At 37.7% G+C, this 19316-nt stretch overlaps 1 protein-coding gene and 1 long non-coding RNA gene across 10 annotated transcripts in view; one reads left to right on the top strand and one right to left on the bottom strand.

Moving 5' to 3' along the window:
- Positions 1 to 19316, top strand: part of SYT14 (synaptotagmin 14) — a 78285-nt gene that overhangs the window by 15216 nt on the left and 43753 nt on the right. For 4 of the 9 annotated variants that reach the window (XM_083494367.1, XM_083494373.1, XM_083494371.1 and 1 more), the window contains 2 exons: positions 4987 to 5151; positions 8030 to 8248. The exons of 1 other annotated variant lie outside the window; for it this stretch is intronic. In XM_083494367.1, coding sequence (XP_083350493.1) covers positions 4987 to 5151; positions 8030 to 8248 — 384 coding nt within the window. Of the gene's footprint in view, positions 1 to 4986; positions 5152 to 6042; positions 6867 to 8029; positions 8249 to 19316 lie in introns of all 9 variants that reach the window. 4 more of the 9 variants (XM_083494366.1, XM_083494374.1, XM_083494369.1 and 1 more) reach the window with 3 other exon arrangements.
- LOC310702966 lies at positions 9718 to 17917 on the bottom strand. Its single transcript, XR_014523844.1, has 3 exons — positions 17080 to 17917; positions 11887 to 12705; positions 9718 to 10015 (listed from the first exon to the last, which is right to left on the bottom strand). It is a non-coding gene; the product is annotated as an uncharacterized lncRNA (long non-coding RNA).

Here is a 19316-nt window from a genome sequence, read left to right as displayed (position 1 = left end):
AGAAATTGCAGTAGCCCCATACTTCATCTCTCACGGGTTGAGGTGTGGGCTGACATACAGTGTGTCAGTAAGCCAGCATACTAGGATAGTTGGCATATGTGCCTTCATCTGCTGTCACCACTGCCTGGTCAGGTAATGACTTGATTAAAAGAAGAGAAGGGAGCTGAAGTGGGGAGTTGATGGGGAGGGTTCTTTGGGGACCAAAGAGGGCTGACTGGGAGGAGGAATATTTTCTGAACCTTGGTTTATTTCTGAATCAATTAAGGCAGTGGCCCACTTGCACATCTCTGCTGTGAACTTCTGTTTGTCTGCTTGCTGTGAGCAAGTAACATAAGCTTCTAGGAATATGGCTCTTCCATTGAAACGGACTGCTTTCTTGTGCCGTAAAGGTAAAGGTACCCCTGCCCGTACGGGCCAGTCATGTCCGACTCTGGGGTTGCGTGCTCATCTCATCTTGTGCCATAGTTTCAGTGATATCCCTTTAACACTGGGGCTGGTCTCTGGGATAACATTATTGCAGATAATGATTCTGTCTCTGTCTTAAATGGTCACTGGCCTATTAAGCCAAGAAAGCAAATAAAGAAGTACACATATTGCCAATAGTGACTTTGTTTTTTTGTTGCCGCATGTATCCAGTGGGTAAATGGAGCAAAGGTTGGTTAAATACCCTTTGATTAATGAGGATCTTTAGAAGCAGCTGAAATAAGAACTTTTTAGTACTCCTTTGTTATACAGTGGTACCTCGGGTTACATACGCTTCAGGTTACATACACTTCAGGTTACAGACTCCGCTAACCCAGAAATATTACCTCGGGTTAAGAACTTTGCTTCAGGATGAGAACAGAAATCGTGCTCTGGCAGCGCGGCGGCAGCGGGAGGCCCCATTAGCTAAAGTGGTGCTTCAGGTTAGGAACAGTTTCAGGTTAAGAACCTCCAGAACGAATTATGTTCTTAACCCAAGGTACCACTGTATGCCTATTTTAAAGAAATGAAGTTATTTAGTTATAATGAATTAATTATTATATAAATTAAATACCAATACTGTATTTGATACCTTAACACTGTAAAAACAGCATAACTTTTAGTACTAAGTAGCATTCAACTAAATAATTCCACAAGCGGAATGAGTTCCATTTGTGCAAAGGGACTTAACTCCTCCTTACATCCCATGCCATTCCCAAATCTGCTCTCGAGTGCTGGGGTAACCCCCAAAACAGATTTAGGGAATACACAGGTGAGAAGAGAGAGGGTGAACATTCCCTTGTGCAAGGAGAATCCTTGCTTTCATGGAACACTCCCCTTAGTGCTACGTTGAATACAACCCGTTGAATTGTGTTTTAAAAAATAAGTGTATGTTCATTGACCATCATGGGGTTTCAGATCAAGTACCAGTTTGGCTTGTACACAAGGCAGATACTATTGCATTGACCACATTAATAATTAAACTGTCTTGACATGCAGTAAGATAAATATATAGTTTCATACACTATTGGAGCAATTGAACAGTCAACACTTTATGTAAGTAAAAAAAGAAGTTTATAAATGTTTTTTTAAAGCAATTACCCTTCCTTAAAATTAAAGGTATTTGTTTTGGTTTAATGCTTGTGATACTGCTACTCTTCAAAAATACTTTTCCAGTATGTTTGAAATTACTTTTGGAAAGAGATAAAAACAAATTTAAATATACAGCATATGTTGATTTTTGTGACATAGAAAACAAAAGTCCTAATATAATGACATTTAATTTATGGTAAGTTGCCAAATACTAATTTTGTTAGCATAATTTATAACCTTTGAATTCATTGCTAGTATTTACAGTACATTACAATATTAATTTCAGTGAATTTATTTCACCTGTTATTAAAATATAATAATGTTCCTTGAATTACTTTAGTTCATTAGTTCATTAGTTCATTTACATTCTTTTTGTCATTGTGCATCTGCTATGTTGAATAAAACTGTTCAGCCTCATAAAAACAGTTCTAAGATAGTCTTTACAAAATCTGTTGTATTTTGAAAGTTGTAATACTTTTCAAGAAGCAATTAATATTATTGTGGGTCATTAATTAGGATATAACATTAGCAATATTATTAATGGAGTGCATCCTCTGCATAATTGTGTTAAATTCCTTATATTTAATTTTATGAGAGTTACTATTACTATCTGTCCGTAAAATAATTGTGCTTAATAGTTAATTTAAGAGAATTAAATGCTTAATGTTAAATAGTGGAATGCAAACAGCATAGTATACTGTACTGTACATAGAATCATAGAGTTGGAATAGACCACAAGGGCCATCAAGTCCAACCCCCTAATCGAGTCCATAATCCCTCATGGGGTTATAGAAATGCTGGTTACAGGTTTAAGAAAACTATCAGAATAGTCTTGTCTTTCACATGTGATAAAATCAGGCTGCTTATAGTCCTAAAGATGGGTTCATGTATGCAAATTGATACAAGATAGATAATTCCAAATACTTGCATTTGGTGTTAAGGTAGATGAATAATTAATTAGTCTAGCTGAAGCTAAGGTATCATTCTTTCGTAAGGTATTAATTGCTGTATTCTCTTAACCTCAGAAAATGACCTTAGATCTATAAATTGATATTATAATATTAAACACTAAATTTAACATTAAGCTAATAAGCAAACCAGCTATGCTCTGTGGCTGAAAAAAGTGTTATCCTATTGGGACAGTGCCCTTGCAGAAGAACTATACAGGCAGGAGGAACTTCTGCAATAAAATGGGGCTAGTCACAAATTCAAGAATATGTAGTTAATCACTTACCGTATTTTTTGCTCTATAGGACTCACTTTTTCCCTCTTAAAAAGTAAGGGGAAATGTGTGCGCGTCTTATGGAGCGCATGCAGGCTGTGCAGCTATCCCAGAAGCCAGAACAGCAAGAAGGGATTGCAGCTTTCACTGTGTAGCAATCCCTCTTGCTGTTCTGGCTTCTGAGATTCAGAATATTTTTTGTTTGTTTTCCTCCTCCAAAAACTAGGTGTGTCTTGTGGTCTGGTGCGTCTTATAAAGCCAAAAATATGGTACCTTTTTACTTTTACTTTTTAAAAACCCTAATACAGTGGTGCCCCGCAAGATGAATGCCTCGCAAGACGGAAAACTCGCTAGACGAAAGAGTTTTCCGTTTTGGAGGTGCTTCGCAAAACAAATTTCCTATGGGCTTGCTTCGCAAGACGACAATGTCTTGCGAGTTCCTGCTGGTTCCCCCCCTTTTTTCTAAGCCGCTAAGCCGCTTATCAGCTGATCCGATCAGCAGATAAGCCGCTAATAGCGCTAATAGCGCTAATCCGCTAATCCGTCAATGGGCTTGCTTCGCAAGACGAAAAAACCGCTAGACGAAGAGAATCACAGAACGGATTCTTTTCGTCTTGCGAGGCACCACTGTAACTATTTTATGCATTTGGGTTCTAACAGACTCCAAAGATTATGAAATATGTACCCTTTTACAAAAAAAAAAGGGTTTGAATTCAATTGTTCTGTGATCTTTCAGTGCTTTTCACATGATGATGTTGTTGTTTTAATTGATTATTTCTGTTCTGTGGCATTGTAGTCCGTCAAAGTAAATAGGGGCAAATGAAACACTGCATGCTTGAAGGCATTGGCCACAACTTGATAAAAAGTCTATTGAAACAGCAAGTATTTTTCATAAATTTGATGCAGCATTTAAAGCAAGGCATTGTTAACAATTTAGAGATGAAAACAGGGCTGCATGCCAGTGGCAGGCATAGCTAAAGTGAATGTGGAAGTACTCAAGTTGGTGTGGCCACCCCAGATTCACAGTCTCTTGCAGTCACAGACTTGCAGACATACAAAAATGCATGCAAATCCCTCTATAGTGGTTGCTCTGTACTACAAGCACTAATCCTTAATGAAACTTCATACAATAAAATTAGAATTGTGTGTCTAGACCCTTGGAAGACTAAACGTTAGAACTTCAGAGGGTTTTGGATGGCCACTAGTCAATCTGGAGGCAAGCAAAGAGAACAGGAAGCTGGAGTGAGAAAGCAGTGGCTTCAAAACCAGGTCCAGGTTACTGACAGGTGTGGGATCCAATCAACACATTAAACATGCACTGGCTGTCAATTTGTTACCTGACCAAGTCAAAGATTTTACTGTATATCTGTAGTGGACATTAGAATGCATGTGTTGAATTCATTCCCAGTGACAGGTTCCACATAGATATCCATGTGTGGTAACTGTTTATTTGCAGCAAAAAATAAATAAATCCTGGTTATAATCCAAAAGGATGTGATTTTAAACTTTGATTTAAACATTATGTTCATTAATGGGTCACATTGCTTTTATGAAATACAAAAGTAAACACAATTCATAAAAGTAGACATAAAATTGCTGTCGTATTCAGCCAAAGCTACGTAGATTTCACAATTGGCAGGATGGGGATATATACACACATTGGTCTTGACAGTAGATCTGTGATTGATTACTTGATTGAAAGTAGGCTGAAAAATTATATTGTAATGAAAATGATGGCAATTAATATTTATTTATTAAGGGTTTTTATTTTATTCTTTTAACTCTACAAGGCAAATATATAAACAATATAATAATATAATAAATGTTAGTAAATAACTTAAAGAGCAAATAAATGAAACAAGGTAAAAGAGTTAAATAAAACATTCAAAGCACCAGCAGTTGAATTCTATTCTATGAACTCTGTTGAGCCTAAAATAAAACCATGTTGGCCTGATGCCTAAAAACTACCAAAAAAGAAGCAAAGCAACTTCCCTGGGTATGGAGTTCTACAGACTTGTTACCACCACTGAAAAGGCAGTGTACCCATGTAACCACTTGAATGAAGGGGAATATGAAACTAGGCCTCTTGTTTCATCTTCTCCCTATTATGTACTTGCATGGAAGTTTGGGTCTGGGTGTGATTTACTAACAATCTAGTTTAATGAAATGTGTTGGCTTTCCATTCTGGTCATTGTTTGTGTTTTTTCTAGTATCTCCTGAGGCAGTTGGATTTCTGTCAGCAGTTGGACTGTTTATTATCCTGTTGTTGATTCTTTTTCTATATATTAACAAGAAGATGTGTTTTGAGAATGTTGGAGGTTTCCCAGACCTCAATTCACGATACAATGCCAGAAAAAATTCACAGGACAAACTTTGTAAGTATCAAATTCTATGGTCTATGGCTTTGAAAGACTGCAAACCCCTGGTGTAATATCATATGAATAATGTTATGTAGGCCTAAAAGTTTGACTTGAATAAAATAAATATCTTATATAGTCCAAAATACTTTTACTAATCCATCTGTAGTGCTTAGTCAGAATTTAATGGCTTTGGGGTCTGTTGAATGTTTTGTAAGGGGTTGACATTTTAGATAGTGGAAAGAAACAAATGGTTTTATATTTCCCAAATATGCTTAATAAGAATAATTAGATCACAGCTTTTATATACCAGGAAACCATATTTTCTCAATTATGAGGGACAAAATCTTAGATATTTCTGAATCTCAAAAGTGGTAGGACAAACCTCTTTTATTTGCAGTGTATCATTCATTAAAAGTTAGAGGGAAAACACACAATAATCATATTTGAACTGAATTATATTCCATGACCGCAGTTCAACATAGAATTTAGACTGCATAAACTTGTTGATTTTACTGGGGTTGTATGCTTATATTTGTACAGAATTTGTACAGACTGTTGGCCATGGGTACAGAATTATTGTGGTCTGGGTGAATACAATGTTAAGAATGTAGTCCAGTGTTAAGAATTATGTTTTATGGTTTCTTAATAATCGATACAATGTGGGGTATATGCTAGTGTTTTGAAACAATGTAGTATATCTGTCTTTACAATATATTATTTAAATACGTTTAAACTTTTTCTTTGCAGGTGTAGAGTAAATTCAACAATTTACATATAATATTTAAAATGTCTGGTTATGTTATACAATACAACATACAACACAACATAAAAAACAGAATAGATTTTTATCAATTGATTTTGGCTTTGTGTAGTAGAAAACACTTGCTCCTATTTATTGCTTTTAAGGTAACAGAATTCAGAGAATGACTAATCTCCAGAGTCCACAATTTAAAGGATAGGGTTTAGGATACTTGAAAAAAATACAATAGCAATGCATTTGAGGAATAACATATTTTCAAAGCAATAATGTACTAACAGTCAAAACATGGCATTTTTCAAAAATTTTCAACAAAATCTGAGCCTTCCTTCTATGTCTTCTCTGGTTGACACACTCAGTAATGCTGTAGATGATCTAACCAGTGCTGTTGGAGATGTCAGCTATACAGTAGCTGACTCAGTTACAGAACAGGTAACAAGTATGATCAACAGCCTTCGGACAGATGATACTGCTACCGCCCAAGAAGATAAATCTATAGTAGATAAAGAGGAAAATAAAGAGAAAGAAGACTTGAAAAATGTTACCTTTCCAAAAGATACTAGGCAGAACTGCAAGACATATAGAACAGATGAGTCCCTTAATAAAGAACTAAATCAAGAATTGCATGCTGTAGTAGAACAAAATGAGGGCCCGTTGCATAAAAAAGCAAAACAAAAATCACCAGGACTTGACTTCAAAAACACCAAAGAAGTGCACAGTTTTGATTCCAGGAATTCAGAAAAAAATGAAGAGCAAACTCCAAAATTGCAGAAGTTAAAGTCTAAAAAAGCTCATGGGGTTCATGATGTAAAAGAAAAGAAATGCAAACCATTTTCGGATGGCCACAGACAGTCTGTAACAAAGCAGGAAGAAAATGCACCATCTATTCTTTCAAAAGAAAGTAAAAAGGAAAAGGCTAAGCAATCAGAATGTTTTTCAAAAGAAGTGAGTAGTAAGAAGACACCAGAAAAAGGTGAGGTGTCTTATATCATACTTTATCCATGTGGCCTTTCCTGGATCTTTTACTACATACTTCTTTTCCCAACTGTTTTTTTAGATTTCATTCATAATGATCTTTAAAACAGTCTCCTTAGTAGAAACTCTTTGTGATATGTATATTATTTTCTCTGAAATTTGCTTTATCTAAGTTTATTCATACTCCTTGAAAACTGGTTACATATTTTCTTTCCTGATTAATGCTACTAACTTTTGAATAGTGATTAATCAACTTTTTTAAAAAAAATATTTCTGTTCCCTTAAATTTTGCTACATCTTTCAACGGATTGCACTGGATAACAAGAATATTTTGTACATGATTCTTGAATTCTATATTTATATGCGTTTGTTTACCTGGTGCTTCAGGACATAGTGTGCAGATGTTGTTTTATTATAAGAAATAATATCTGGGAACCTAACATATTATAAGCTACATATAGCTTTTCATGAGGGGTAATACTAAAAGTGAGAAAACTAACATACAAATCATGAAGTGGTAATGCAACAAGTCTAATATATATATATCTAAAATAAATAAATGTAATTGAAAATATATTCTCTAAAATCAGTCAATGCATAAATTATAAAATAGGCTATTTCACATCTCTAATAATGGAAGGAAAACAAACATTTAAAGCCATTGCTAGCGAAACCATGAAGGTATCCTAAACTTTGCAGTTATACACAAAAACAAATGCTGACATAAATGTATCTATCTAACAAGAAGGATAACCCCCCTATATCAAGTTACAGAAGAGCTTTCTGAATCCACTAAGGGTGATAGGGCAAAGAGGGAAGACAAAACAAAATTAAATGCATGGGGGGGGGATCTTCCCCATGGGCAGCAGTAAAAAGCATGTATTTAGGAAACAACCTTGGTTCATCCCTTTAAAAGCCTGATTATTTCAGGCTAAAATAAATATTTCCAGGAATAACAGAAACAAAAAATAATTATGTTAGGGATAATACATTTATTGTGAAGTTTGAGCTCTTGCCTAAACTGGGTTAAAATGTGAACTATATTACCTTCTGTTTAGGAAAAAAATGTATTAACAATTAAATGCTTACCCATTATAATTTTAGCACTCTCCTTTATGGTGCCATCTGTTATCATTCCCCCCTCCTTTTTTTCCAAAATAGACAACTCATACATAAATAAAGATCAGCATGGTTCATCATCTGAAAGTGAAGATGAGGCACTGGGTAAATATCACGAAGCCTTATCCAGAACACAAAGTTCAAGGCCACCAGCAGGCGATAACAGACAACAGAAAAACTATATTTGGGAAACCAGACAAAAATATAGCCCTCTGTCTGCAGAGTATGATGGGTACAGTAGTGAAGCCTCAATAGATGAAGGTATGACATTATTTACAATGGTTTTTACTTCATCTTATTTCACATTCATCAAAAAACACCATAGGATAAAGATACAGCGGTTGCAAGATATTATCTGTAAAGGTGCCAGTAAAATCTAAAACCCAGATTGAAATAGTTAGGGATTAAGGGGGAAAGACTGGATTTCTTTTATTGATCTTTTACCTTCTGAGTGCTTAGAGCTTTCCAAGCATTTGCATATGGGAAACGTTTAACGAAAAGCGTAGCAGTTTACAATTTATTGTTATGTATGGAAAAGTTTGTAAACATTTCCTGATAATAAACTGCCTTTGGTATATGGTGGTTTTAGGGTGACTAGATGAAAAAGACAGGGCTCTGTGCCTTTAATAGCTATGTAAAAGAGGGGTTTTCAGCATGTGTTACTTGTCATACAAGCAACACCATTCCAAATTTACCTCCTCTATTCAGGTCTTAAAGGTGCGCTCCTCTTTTTCATCTGGTCACCCTGGTTTGCACTGACTCTGTTTATAAATGAGATTGTTAAGAAATCACTGTTGTTGTGAGCTAAAGGTACATGTTCTAGCCCTATTATATTCTTACTGGGATACCAGATAAGACATCCTCTGAGACTTCTATACCAGCTGGATGATAGAAAACTCACGTTTGAGAACTCTGGTGATGATCTGGTTCAGTTGTGTAACCATAGTTGAATTTATTTAGAGTTTTACATATATGTGTCAGTTTATTTAAGGACCTGTTCTGAGACAGAAAAAAAGTTAGTTGGGTAAATTAGGAAGAAACACATAATACTGATGACCTGTTGGCACATAATGTATGTAAATCACCTTGGAAGATGATTCATAAATGTATTCATCATCATTACCATACTGTAATGTCAAAGGGAATGCCCAGAGTGTCTAAGGTACCATACTATGTGTGACGCTTATCTTTTCTGCCTTAGATGACTTCTAATAAGGTACTGGAATTCTGGTGTGTGCTCAGAGTTTGGGTCAGGGAATCATCATCAAGTGATTCATCATCAACAACAGACATATAATTTGGGATTGGGGACTAGTTAAAAGGGAGATAGAATCTGTCTCTGAGATAATAAAAGTAGGGCATAACTTTATTTGAATAGTTTGTTGTTTTGTCTTTCATCTGAAAGTCTCAGCTTCTCAACCAATTATGTTGTACATCCACTGTTGGATGAAATATATATTTGACTGCCAGTTGCTGAGAATCACTAGTAGGAATAGTGTGATTGTCCTCAGGTGTTTCTTGCAGGCTTCCCATAGGCATCTGGTTGGCCACTGTGAGAACAGGATGGATCACATGGGTCATTGGCTGATCCAAAAGGCTTTTTCTTATATTAATTAATATTTCCTGCTTCATTAGGGCATATTGTGTCAACTACTAATTAATGAACTGTTTTCATAAGTTATTTTTTTTTTTTGTAAATCCAAATTTCCCTAACAAAGAGTCTTACCAACTTTGGCCTTTCCAAAAATTAGAAAATGTTTGAGTGATGTTAACGAAATGCTTTTTCTTTCCACCTTTGAGATAGTTCCTTCTGCTTTTCTTAAGGTAACTTAGGTGTTTTGCGACCCTTTGGGGCAGGCATTACTTCTTCCCTTTCTAAAGTGGCAAATAAGTTTAGGCTCATTTTTCATCATAGTATAATAGTGGCAAGTCTTTAGTCAGTTTGAAAGGAGTCTTTGGGAAACGATCAGCATCCTAGTCTTACGTTCTTATAGGTAACAATACAGTCCATGTCCTCAGGCTTCCAGTCTAAAAGATACAATAAAAAATAAAAAATTAATTGATGTAGACGAGGGGGGAAAGCAAACCCAGGCACTAATGGTTAATTACAAAGAGTTCAAGGAAAAGAGGGATCCAAAGTTGCTGCCAATGGAGTGACTTGCTTCTTTCTGCTGTCACCTGATGTGATGGCTTCTGCCCATTGACAGTTGATTGGGGGAGGAGCCTGGTTATTTCTCTACAGACTGATGGTGACACTGCTTCCCTCATCTCCCTTTGATGTAGCCTCACTTTTAGGTAGATCATTGTCTTATGTTCAGTCAAGTTCCTAGCATGCTTTAATGATGTTATGACTATCATGGATCCTATTAGAATTTTAGCAGATTTTGACATGATGAAGTGTTGGTGCTATGTCTGGAATTCTTATGATTTTTCATAAGACACTGAAATAGGACATTGCTGAGTTGATCTGCTCGTTCCTGGAAGAGCAAGGATGAATGCCTGCTCATTACCTCTCTGGCTTCATGTGAAGTTCTCTAACATTTCATAGTATTTCCTCTTCCCCTCACACTTGCCTATTCACTATATAGAGCCAGGGTCAGCAAACTTTTTCAGCAGGGGGCTGGTCCACTTTCCCTCAGATCTTGTGGGGGCCGGACTATACTTTGGGGAGGGAAAATGAATGAATTCTTATGCCCCACAAATAACCCAGAGATGCGTTTTAAATAAAAGGACACATTCTACTTATGTAAAAACACACTGATTCCCGGACTGTCCACAGTCGGATTTAGAAGGCGATTGGGCCGGATCCGGCCCCTGGGCCTTAGTTTGCTTACCCATGATATAGAGGCTGAAATATATGGCAATTTGTAGTTAGAAGTAATTGATATGCAAATGACTATCACCTATCCTTCTCATCTGTGTAAGATTCTAGGCTTACTGGATGCTTGAGTATTGCAAAAACTGGACGTGAACCATGCAAACTGATGTATTTACGATCAGCAGGCTTTGTGTCTAGTAAATGTGAGTGGGAGGGATTTGTAGTTCTTTCTAGATCTGATGGTATATTTGCACATTAGATTGTGTAAGGCATAGTGCAGGAATACTGGTGAGAGACCAGGAAACTCTCTAAAATAATAATCAAAGTGTTGGCTCAGGGCGACAATACAACCTGCCATGCCCTTCTTCTGACAATCCACCACTCTGATCTTTCTTCTGTAGTATCAAATGTACTGAATGAAAACATTTCTGATTCAACTCTATGTAGCTATTCTATCCCTCTAAGTCATACTCCAAGTAGACACTGAAACCAATGGACTGATTTCATAATGACTAACGTGTCATTCATTTCAGTAGGTTTACTCTGAGTATTAGTTAGTCAGGTAGAGTAAATTAAGATTTACATTTGTGTTACTGGAAGCAACACAGCACTAGGCTTGTAAATAGCCAGTCACTTTCTCAATAGGAGTGAGTCAGAATTGCCATAGGTCTTCATCCGATAGGGTGCAGCTTAATGGGTTGCAGCCTGATTCAAAGTAGGTCGCAACAGGAGTACTACCACCATACAAATATATGGTAAAAGATTAAGAAAATATTAAGAAATGGGTCCTTAAATGCATGTTTGGGTTACAAGTCGATCCTTAGTCTGAAAGGTTTGAAGACACCTGCTCTAGGTGACCAAGTAGGACAACTTTTGCTAATAGAAATGGAGCTGGCTCTCTAGGACAGGGAAGGGGAACCTGTGGCCTCCAGATATTTTGTGTACTCCAACTCCCACCAGTCCCAGCCAGCATAGCCAAATGACAGGGGTGATGGGAGTTGCAACATAGCATAACATCTGGAGGGCCAGGAGTTTCTCATCCCTGTTATCTTCCCCACTCTTTATGGTTCTAGCAACATACCTCTTGATTGTTGTTGTTTAGTTGTGTCCGACTCTTCCTCTGCCTCCCACAGCTTGGTCAAACTCATGTTCGTAGCTTCGAGAACACTGTGCAACCATCTCGTCCTCTGTCGTCCCCTTCTCCTTGTGCTCTCCATCTTTCCCAACATCATGGTCTTTTCCAGGGAGTCTTCTCTTCTCATGAGGTGGCCAAAGTATTGGAGCCTCAGGTTCACGATCTGTCCTTCCAGTGAGCACTCAGGGCTGATTTCCTTCAGAATGGATAGGTTTGATCTTCTTGCAGTACATGGGACTCTCAAGAGTCTCCTCCAGCACCATAATTCAAAAACATTGATTCTTCGGCGATCAGCCTTCTTTATGGTCCAGCTCTCACATCCATACATCACTACTGGGAAAACCATAGCTTTAACTATGCGGACCATTGTTGGCAAGGTGATGTCTCTGCTTTTTAAGATGCTGTCTAGGTTTGTCATTGCTTTTCTTCCAAGAAGCAGGCGTCTTTTAATTTCGTGGCTGCTGTCACCATCTGCAGTGATCATGGAGCCCGAGAAAGTAAAATCTCTCACTGCCTCCATTTCTTCGCCTTCTATTTGCCATGAGGTGATGGGACCAGTGGCCATGATCTTCGTTTTTTTGATGTTGAGCTTCAGACCATATTTTGTGCTCTCCTCTTTCACCCTCATTAAAAGGTTCTTTAATTCCTCCTCACTTTCTGCCATCAAGGTTGTGTCATCTGCATATCTGAGGTTGTTGATATTTCTTCCGGCAATCTTAATTCCGGCTTGGGGTTCATCCAACCCGGCCTTTCACATGATGAATTCTGCATATAAGTTAAATAAACAGGGAGACAATATATAGCCTTGTCGTACTCCTTTCCCAATTTTGAACCAATCAGTTGTTCCATATCCAGTTCTAATTGTAGCTTCTTGTCCCACATACAGATTTCTCAGGAGAAAGATGAGGTGATGAGGCAGTCCCATTTCTTTAAGAACTTGCCATAGTTTGCTGTGGTCGACACAGTCAAAGGCTTTTGCATAATCAATGAAACAGAAGTAGATGTTTTTCTGGAACTCTCACTAAAAATTGGCTCACACTATCAGTCTATTGCTTGTGCAATGTAATTTCAGAAATCTGAACTCACATGTGATCTCAGCATTTCAGTCAAAACAAAAAAGGAGTCATGATCTTACATGACTTTGCAGCTTTAATGTTAACAGTGCTGAAGTACATGGACCATTTAAACACAAGTTGTCTGTCAGGGTATTGTTATACTGACTCTTATACAGTGGTGCCCCGCAAGACGAATGCCTCGCGAGACGGAAAACCTGCTAGATGAAAGGGTTTTCCGTTTTTGAGCTGCTTCGCAAGACGATTTTCCCTATGGGCTTGCTTTGCAAGACGAAAACGTCTTGCGAGTGTTCCGATTTTTTCTGCTCCCCCCCTTTTTCTAAGCCGCTAAGCCGCTAATAGCCTTTTAGCCGCTAATCCGCTAAGCCTTTAATAGCCGCTAAGCCTTTAATAGCCGCTAAGCCTTCAATAGTGCTAATCCGCTAAGCTGCTAATAGGGTTGCTTCGCAAGACGAAAAAACCGCTAGACGAAGAGACTCGCGGAATGTATTAATTTCGTCTTGCGAGGCACCACTGTACTAGAAGCATCGGTACATATTCTCCTAAAATGTATGAACAAATTTAGGCTATTTCTAAATTATTTCCGTTTAAGAAACTTTTGAAATATTACTACAATATCACAAATAAATTTACTTTGAATGCAGGAAAACATAATGAATGACGTTCACAGTTGCATCAGATTCGTGATGGAGAAAACTCTGCGCAGCATAGGACTATAGTGGCTGAGAAAACAGGACCCAGCAGGCCATAAAGGAGGCTAACAAGCACTACCAGCCTGTATAACTTTTAAAGAACTTTTTAAAAAAGTTTCTATCTCAGATTAGAAGTGATGGACATCAAGGTACATTTTAAACGTTCAACAGAAATAATAAAGGGGATATGCTTGCATTGTGAAAATAAGACAAGATGTGGTGAATTGCATTCACATCTGCTATAGTGCATGGGGCAGCTGCAGTTCACAGCCCTGCTCCTATTTTATCATTTCATACTACTACCTGTCAGGAGCATCAGACTCCTACTTTTTTGTATCAGTTTATTATTTTTAAATTTGTTTTTTAATTTCAAGTAACAAACATACCCATACAAAGAAAACAGAGCATAGTACTTGTACAGAAAAGAAAAGAAAAATAGTGGATGCTGGTTGTAGTTTTAGATGTTCCAAGAAAGGCAATCAAATTAAACTGTCTCTCCATAGGGTTCCATGAGTCAATGGAGGGTGAAAAGTAGATTTGATTGTCTTAAAAGTATTTAAAAGGATACAATGTTGTATAGACGGTGTGAGTCTTTCCCCACCAATCAATACTCCGTTTGTGAAATGATTGATTTGTCCATATGCACAATGTCCCATTGGTAGCCAGCATCCCAGTGTTGATGAAAACTGCAGTTCCCACCTTGGAAACCCTTGTTTGAATACTGGAGTTTGAAATCAGCACAGTTGTACCCATCGCACCAAAAACCGGATGAAGTCACACCAAAGTCACATTTCAGACCAACATCTTGATTCAAAATGGTGGCTGGATGCCCAACACCAATGAAAACCAGTGCCCCAGTCTCAGAAACCCTTGTTCCAAGTTTGACAACAGGATCTCACGAGGTGGCCAAAGAAATGGAAAAGCCGTCTTTCAAAATATATACAGTGGTACTTCGGGTTACAGACACTTCAGGTTACAGATGCTTCAGGTTACAGACTCCACTAACCCAGAAATAGTACATCGGGTTAAGAACTTTGCTTCAGGAGGAGAACAGAAATTGCGCGGTGGCAGCGTGGCTGCAGCGGGAGGCCCCATTAGCTAAAGTGATACCTCAGGTTAAGAACAGTTTCAGGTTAAGAACGGACCTCCAGAACAAATTAAGTTCTTAACCCAAGGTACCACTGTGGTCGGTTCTCATATCCCAAAATAGTACTTAATAGTTATTTAAATAGTATTTTTAGCTAATAGAATTAGGAAGATTATTATTCATTGTGAGTTTTTATATATAGTTTTACAGTATACCTATGAGAATTCTACCTAAACCACACTGAATTGTTTGAAGTCACCTTGAGGAATGAAAGGAATATTTTCTTAACTGCACCAGTATTAACATGATTGATAGGATCTGACCCACTGGCAGAATCACAGCTTTGGAGGCAGGAGTACACTAGACCCTTTATGGTACTCATTGCCTCTGAGATAGGGAGAAACACACTCAACTTCAGTCACCAGATTCTACTATACCTTCCTTCATCCCTGACAATGGCAAGTGGAGTCCAACGCCAGAGAGAACGCCAGAGGTTTTCTGTTCCCACCCTAGACTCCACTGCTCTGTCATACAGCCTAGAGATGACCTCTTTAGGATACACTGCTATCTATAGCTTCTGCTTCAACTCCCATGCAAGGTCAGTATTACCATAACTGAAATGTAGTAGTGCATAAAGGTTTATTGTGTTTTCTACTTGCAGCTTTTTTTTAAAGGGCATATGACCTACAGATATGAAATCTGTATCTATAATTTTTGTTACTCTAGTGGCAGGATTCAGAGGGACCTGCGAAGATTTCTATTTTAGAAAGTATGATGAGATTTCAATACTGCAAATGCTCAATTTTATATATTCAACTGTGAATGCAACCTATTTAAATTTTATTATAGAAAATAGTTAAGTTGGGCTTGACCTCTGCTGGGGTAACTTGCATGCTTTGGAAAATTGGTGCAGGAAGAAAAGTGTCCAACAAACCCCAACTAAACATAAAGATTCACTGCTATGCACTGAGTGCCTACCCTGAACACAGATCTGGATTGTTTCACTATATTATTGAGCTTATCTTCTACAAGCTGAGTAGCCTAACCTCACTGCTGCTACAGCAAGCTCACCGGGATTTTCTCTAAACCTCAGGGATTGAACCTTTCTGGATTTTATATTGGGGCACCTAGGGATATTGTTTTTGGGTTGTTTTTTTAAAAAAATTTGCATGCAAAGTGTGTGCTCTGCCACTGAGCTTTGTCCTTTCCTAAGGATATCTGCTAAATAATGGATTTTAAGGAAGGAAATTTTATGGAGCACTTTCCATCTGAAATGAATTTTACACATCAATCACTGCCATTCAGTGCCTTAACATTTGGCACATACATATACTGTGTGGAGAAAAAAAGATTCCTTTGATAGAAATAGAGTTACCACTCCTAGGATAATTTCATTAGGAACAGATGTGTGCATAATACAAAAAATATACATTATAGTACAAGATGGATATGATACACACAAATGGCTGTGTGTATATGGATAGATAGATAAGGGTGTGTAATATCATGCCTTAATGGTCTGTGTGGTAACTAGATGCATATCATGGGTTTGTACCCTCTCCCTGATGATTGATTGATTGATTGATTGATTGATTGATTGAATTTAACTACTCACTCACAGCACATAGAATGCAAGTTATCTGATTCACACTTCCCAAAATAATATGCAGTTCTTTTGAGGAATTATTATATTATTATTTTTTCACTTCATTGCTGCTGATTTAAATTAAAATTATGGGAATCTTTGTATTGAAGAGCAGACTAGTAAATTCCTACCTCATTGAATACTGTAAAAAGCACAGTTTTGTAAACTCATATTTCACCATAGTCTAAAAAAAAAAAAGACTACAAGTTTAGCTGGCCAAACCAATCAGAAAGCTTGCGTCATTATACTAGGTTGAACTCTAGTAATAGTTATGCTAGTAAAACAAAGTACTATGTACCAGTGCATTGTACTGATATTTTTCTGGTGTTCCCTGGCAGGCATACCAGCTCAAGATATACTTGTTTCATGATTATTAGTTTAAAATACTCAGAAACAAATATGGGCTGCTTTAGGATTATTCTTTTCACCTCTAGGTGGCCATATTAATCTTTTTTCTTTTCTTTTTTTAGCATGGGAATACTTAGAAAAGATGACTTACCAATATGGGAAGATCAAGCTATGATTAAAAATGTTTCAACATGTAATATTTCCTATAATTTTTCTCTTATTTCTCATTTTACATTTTTTATAAATAATGAAGTACATATATAAAACTTAAAATATTATAAGAATGACAGTTACTTCAAGCAGATATGGCACTTCAAGATACTATTATTCTCCTTTTAGAATAAATAGCTCTGAATCTAATAAATTTGCACTCCTATGCAATGCAGTTCTCCAGCCAAGTAACATGTAGAAAAATACATAAACTAGTGTAAGGTATGCATATAAATGTATATACTATTGAAAACAAATACAAAAATGCATGTTGTTCAGGAAAATTGCGTACAAACATGTATATTAGGAGAAATTAGCACTCAAATACCGATGAATTTTAATGAGGACTTTAAAAAAATAATTTGCAAACAGATGTGCATATGTGAAGAACTGAGTTTAAGGTTGGAATAACTGAAAGAAACAGAAATGGACATATTTGTGCATCCCTATTGGCTACTCAAGAAAAATTAAAACAACTGCATAGGCCTGTTGGCATAAAACCAGTCTTCAAGAGACACCTGAAAGTCAAAAGCGCGGATGCTTGCCGAATCTTCTTGAATAAATTCCCTTCATTTTTATAGTGCTTTGTCTTTCAGTTTTCATGAGCTAGTGGTTTTCAAATGTTATGCTTTCAGGGTATGTCAGTTTGTCTGTTGAGGGACCTGGTGCACTGCAGAGGATTCTGGGTTTTATTCTAGGATATACTGTATACATAAATCAGAAGTGTTCGGTCATAGCATTTAAATGCCTTGTGTTCTCTTTCCCCCCCAACCCTCTACTGCATATACGGTAACACCAATGTCTCACAACAAATGTAACTGAAGAACCTGAAGAAAGAGACAATGCGTGTGCTTTTGAAAATGAGGGGAAATTATTAGTTTTTTTTTAAAGAAGAAAAGGAGTGTGTAGCAGCTCCCAGTATTTAAAGAGCCCCCACCCCTTTTACATCATTAGAACCAGAACGTAAACCTATGAAACTAGAAAAGAGCAAAAAATATCAATGTTTGGTCCAGATGCTAGGTACTGCACCCTCACTAAAGTAGACTGTATGGATGATTCACTAAATGATTGTAGGATGACGTGTGTACCTGAGCTTACGGCCTCAAATTCTCTTTTATCTTATATGCTGCTTTATTACAAAAATGACGACTAGACTACTGATGCTAAACTGAATAGTTAGTTGCCCAACCATCCCCTCCAGAACCCACCGCTCTCAACTGACTCTCAACTGCCTTGCATTCAGACTCCTTTCAAATCCTCATCCAGTCATCATTCACCACCAGAATTCCACAATCTCTCTTTCCCCCTCCCTCCCTCCTTAACCTTCCCATAATAATTCTGATACAGTTACCTTAATAACCCTGTTACATTCAATGTTTTATACACACTGCTACCTATAACCATACTGTTAGAAGCACTTGAGCTTCCCATTCCTGGTTCCTAGGAAATGGGGGTGAGCAAACTGCAGGTTCTTCATCCCTGTTATAAAAAGCATATGTCTTCTCCCAAATGATCCTGGGACTTGTACTTTGTTAGGGGTTATGGGGATTGTAAGTCTGTGAGAAGGAAGCCACAAAGGCAGGAATCCTTTTGGGGGAAGTCATGTGCTTTAAAGGCGCATTGGATGCTCTTTAAAACATGGCATCATAGAATTGTAGAGTTGGACCCCAAGGGTCCAACCCCCTACAATGAAGGAATCTCAACTAGATGATCCATGGCCGATGGCCATCCAAGCGCTGCTTAAAAACGTCCAAGGAAGGGGAATCACTGCTTCAGCCCTAAGGGCCTCTGGAGCAGCTGAAAACAAACTTGTTACATCTTCCATGTGACAGCCCTTTAGACTTTAGTTATTAAAAGGGCTGCATGGTGTGGATTTCATATCAGTGTTATGAGTGTGGCAGCAACACATTTCTCTCTCCCCTATCCCCACACCATGCAGAATTGCAATGGTAACCAGAAGGCTGGAGTTTGGAGCCCAGCCAGGGCTGGCTGTGGGCAGGATCCTTGCATTGCCGGGGGTTGGACTAGATGACCTCTTGGATCTCTTCCAAGCCTGCCATGCTTTGATTATATCAAGCAGCTAAAGGAACAAAAAGATGCTTCTGAAAGATTTGAGAATCATAGGACACTCTCCCCACCAGTGGCTTCCAGCAAGAGCTTGCATCTTTCTTAGGAGAGAGGCAGACCGGAACAAGGTGGGAAAGGCTCAGAGTTCAGGTAGGTGGAAATGCCAATTGAGTGCCCTATACTATAGGAATGCTTCCTTCCGGTGTCCCCCACCCTCATGCGCCAGACTGGTGCTAGCATGGCTGGGAGCTAGG

The sequence above is a fragment of the Podarcis liolepis genome (genome assembly GCF_965112155.1).
Source record: "Podarcis liolepis genome assembly, chromosome: 3".
Lineage (NCBI taxonomy): Eukaryota > Metazoa > Chordata > Lepidosauria > Squamata > Lacertidae > Podarcis > Podarcis liolepis.
The sequence above is the reverse complement of the archived record's forward strand: the minus strand, read 5'-3'. Positions and strand labels throughout refer to the sequence as shown.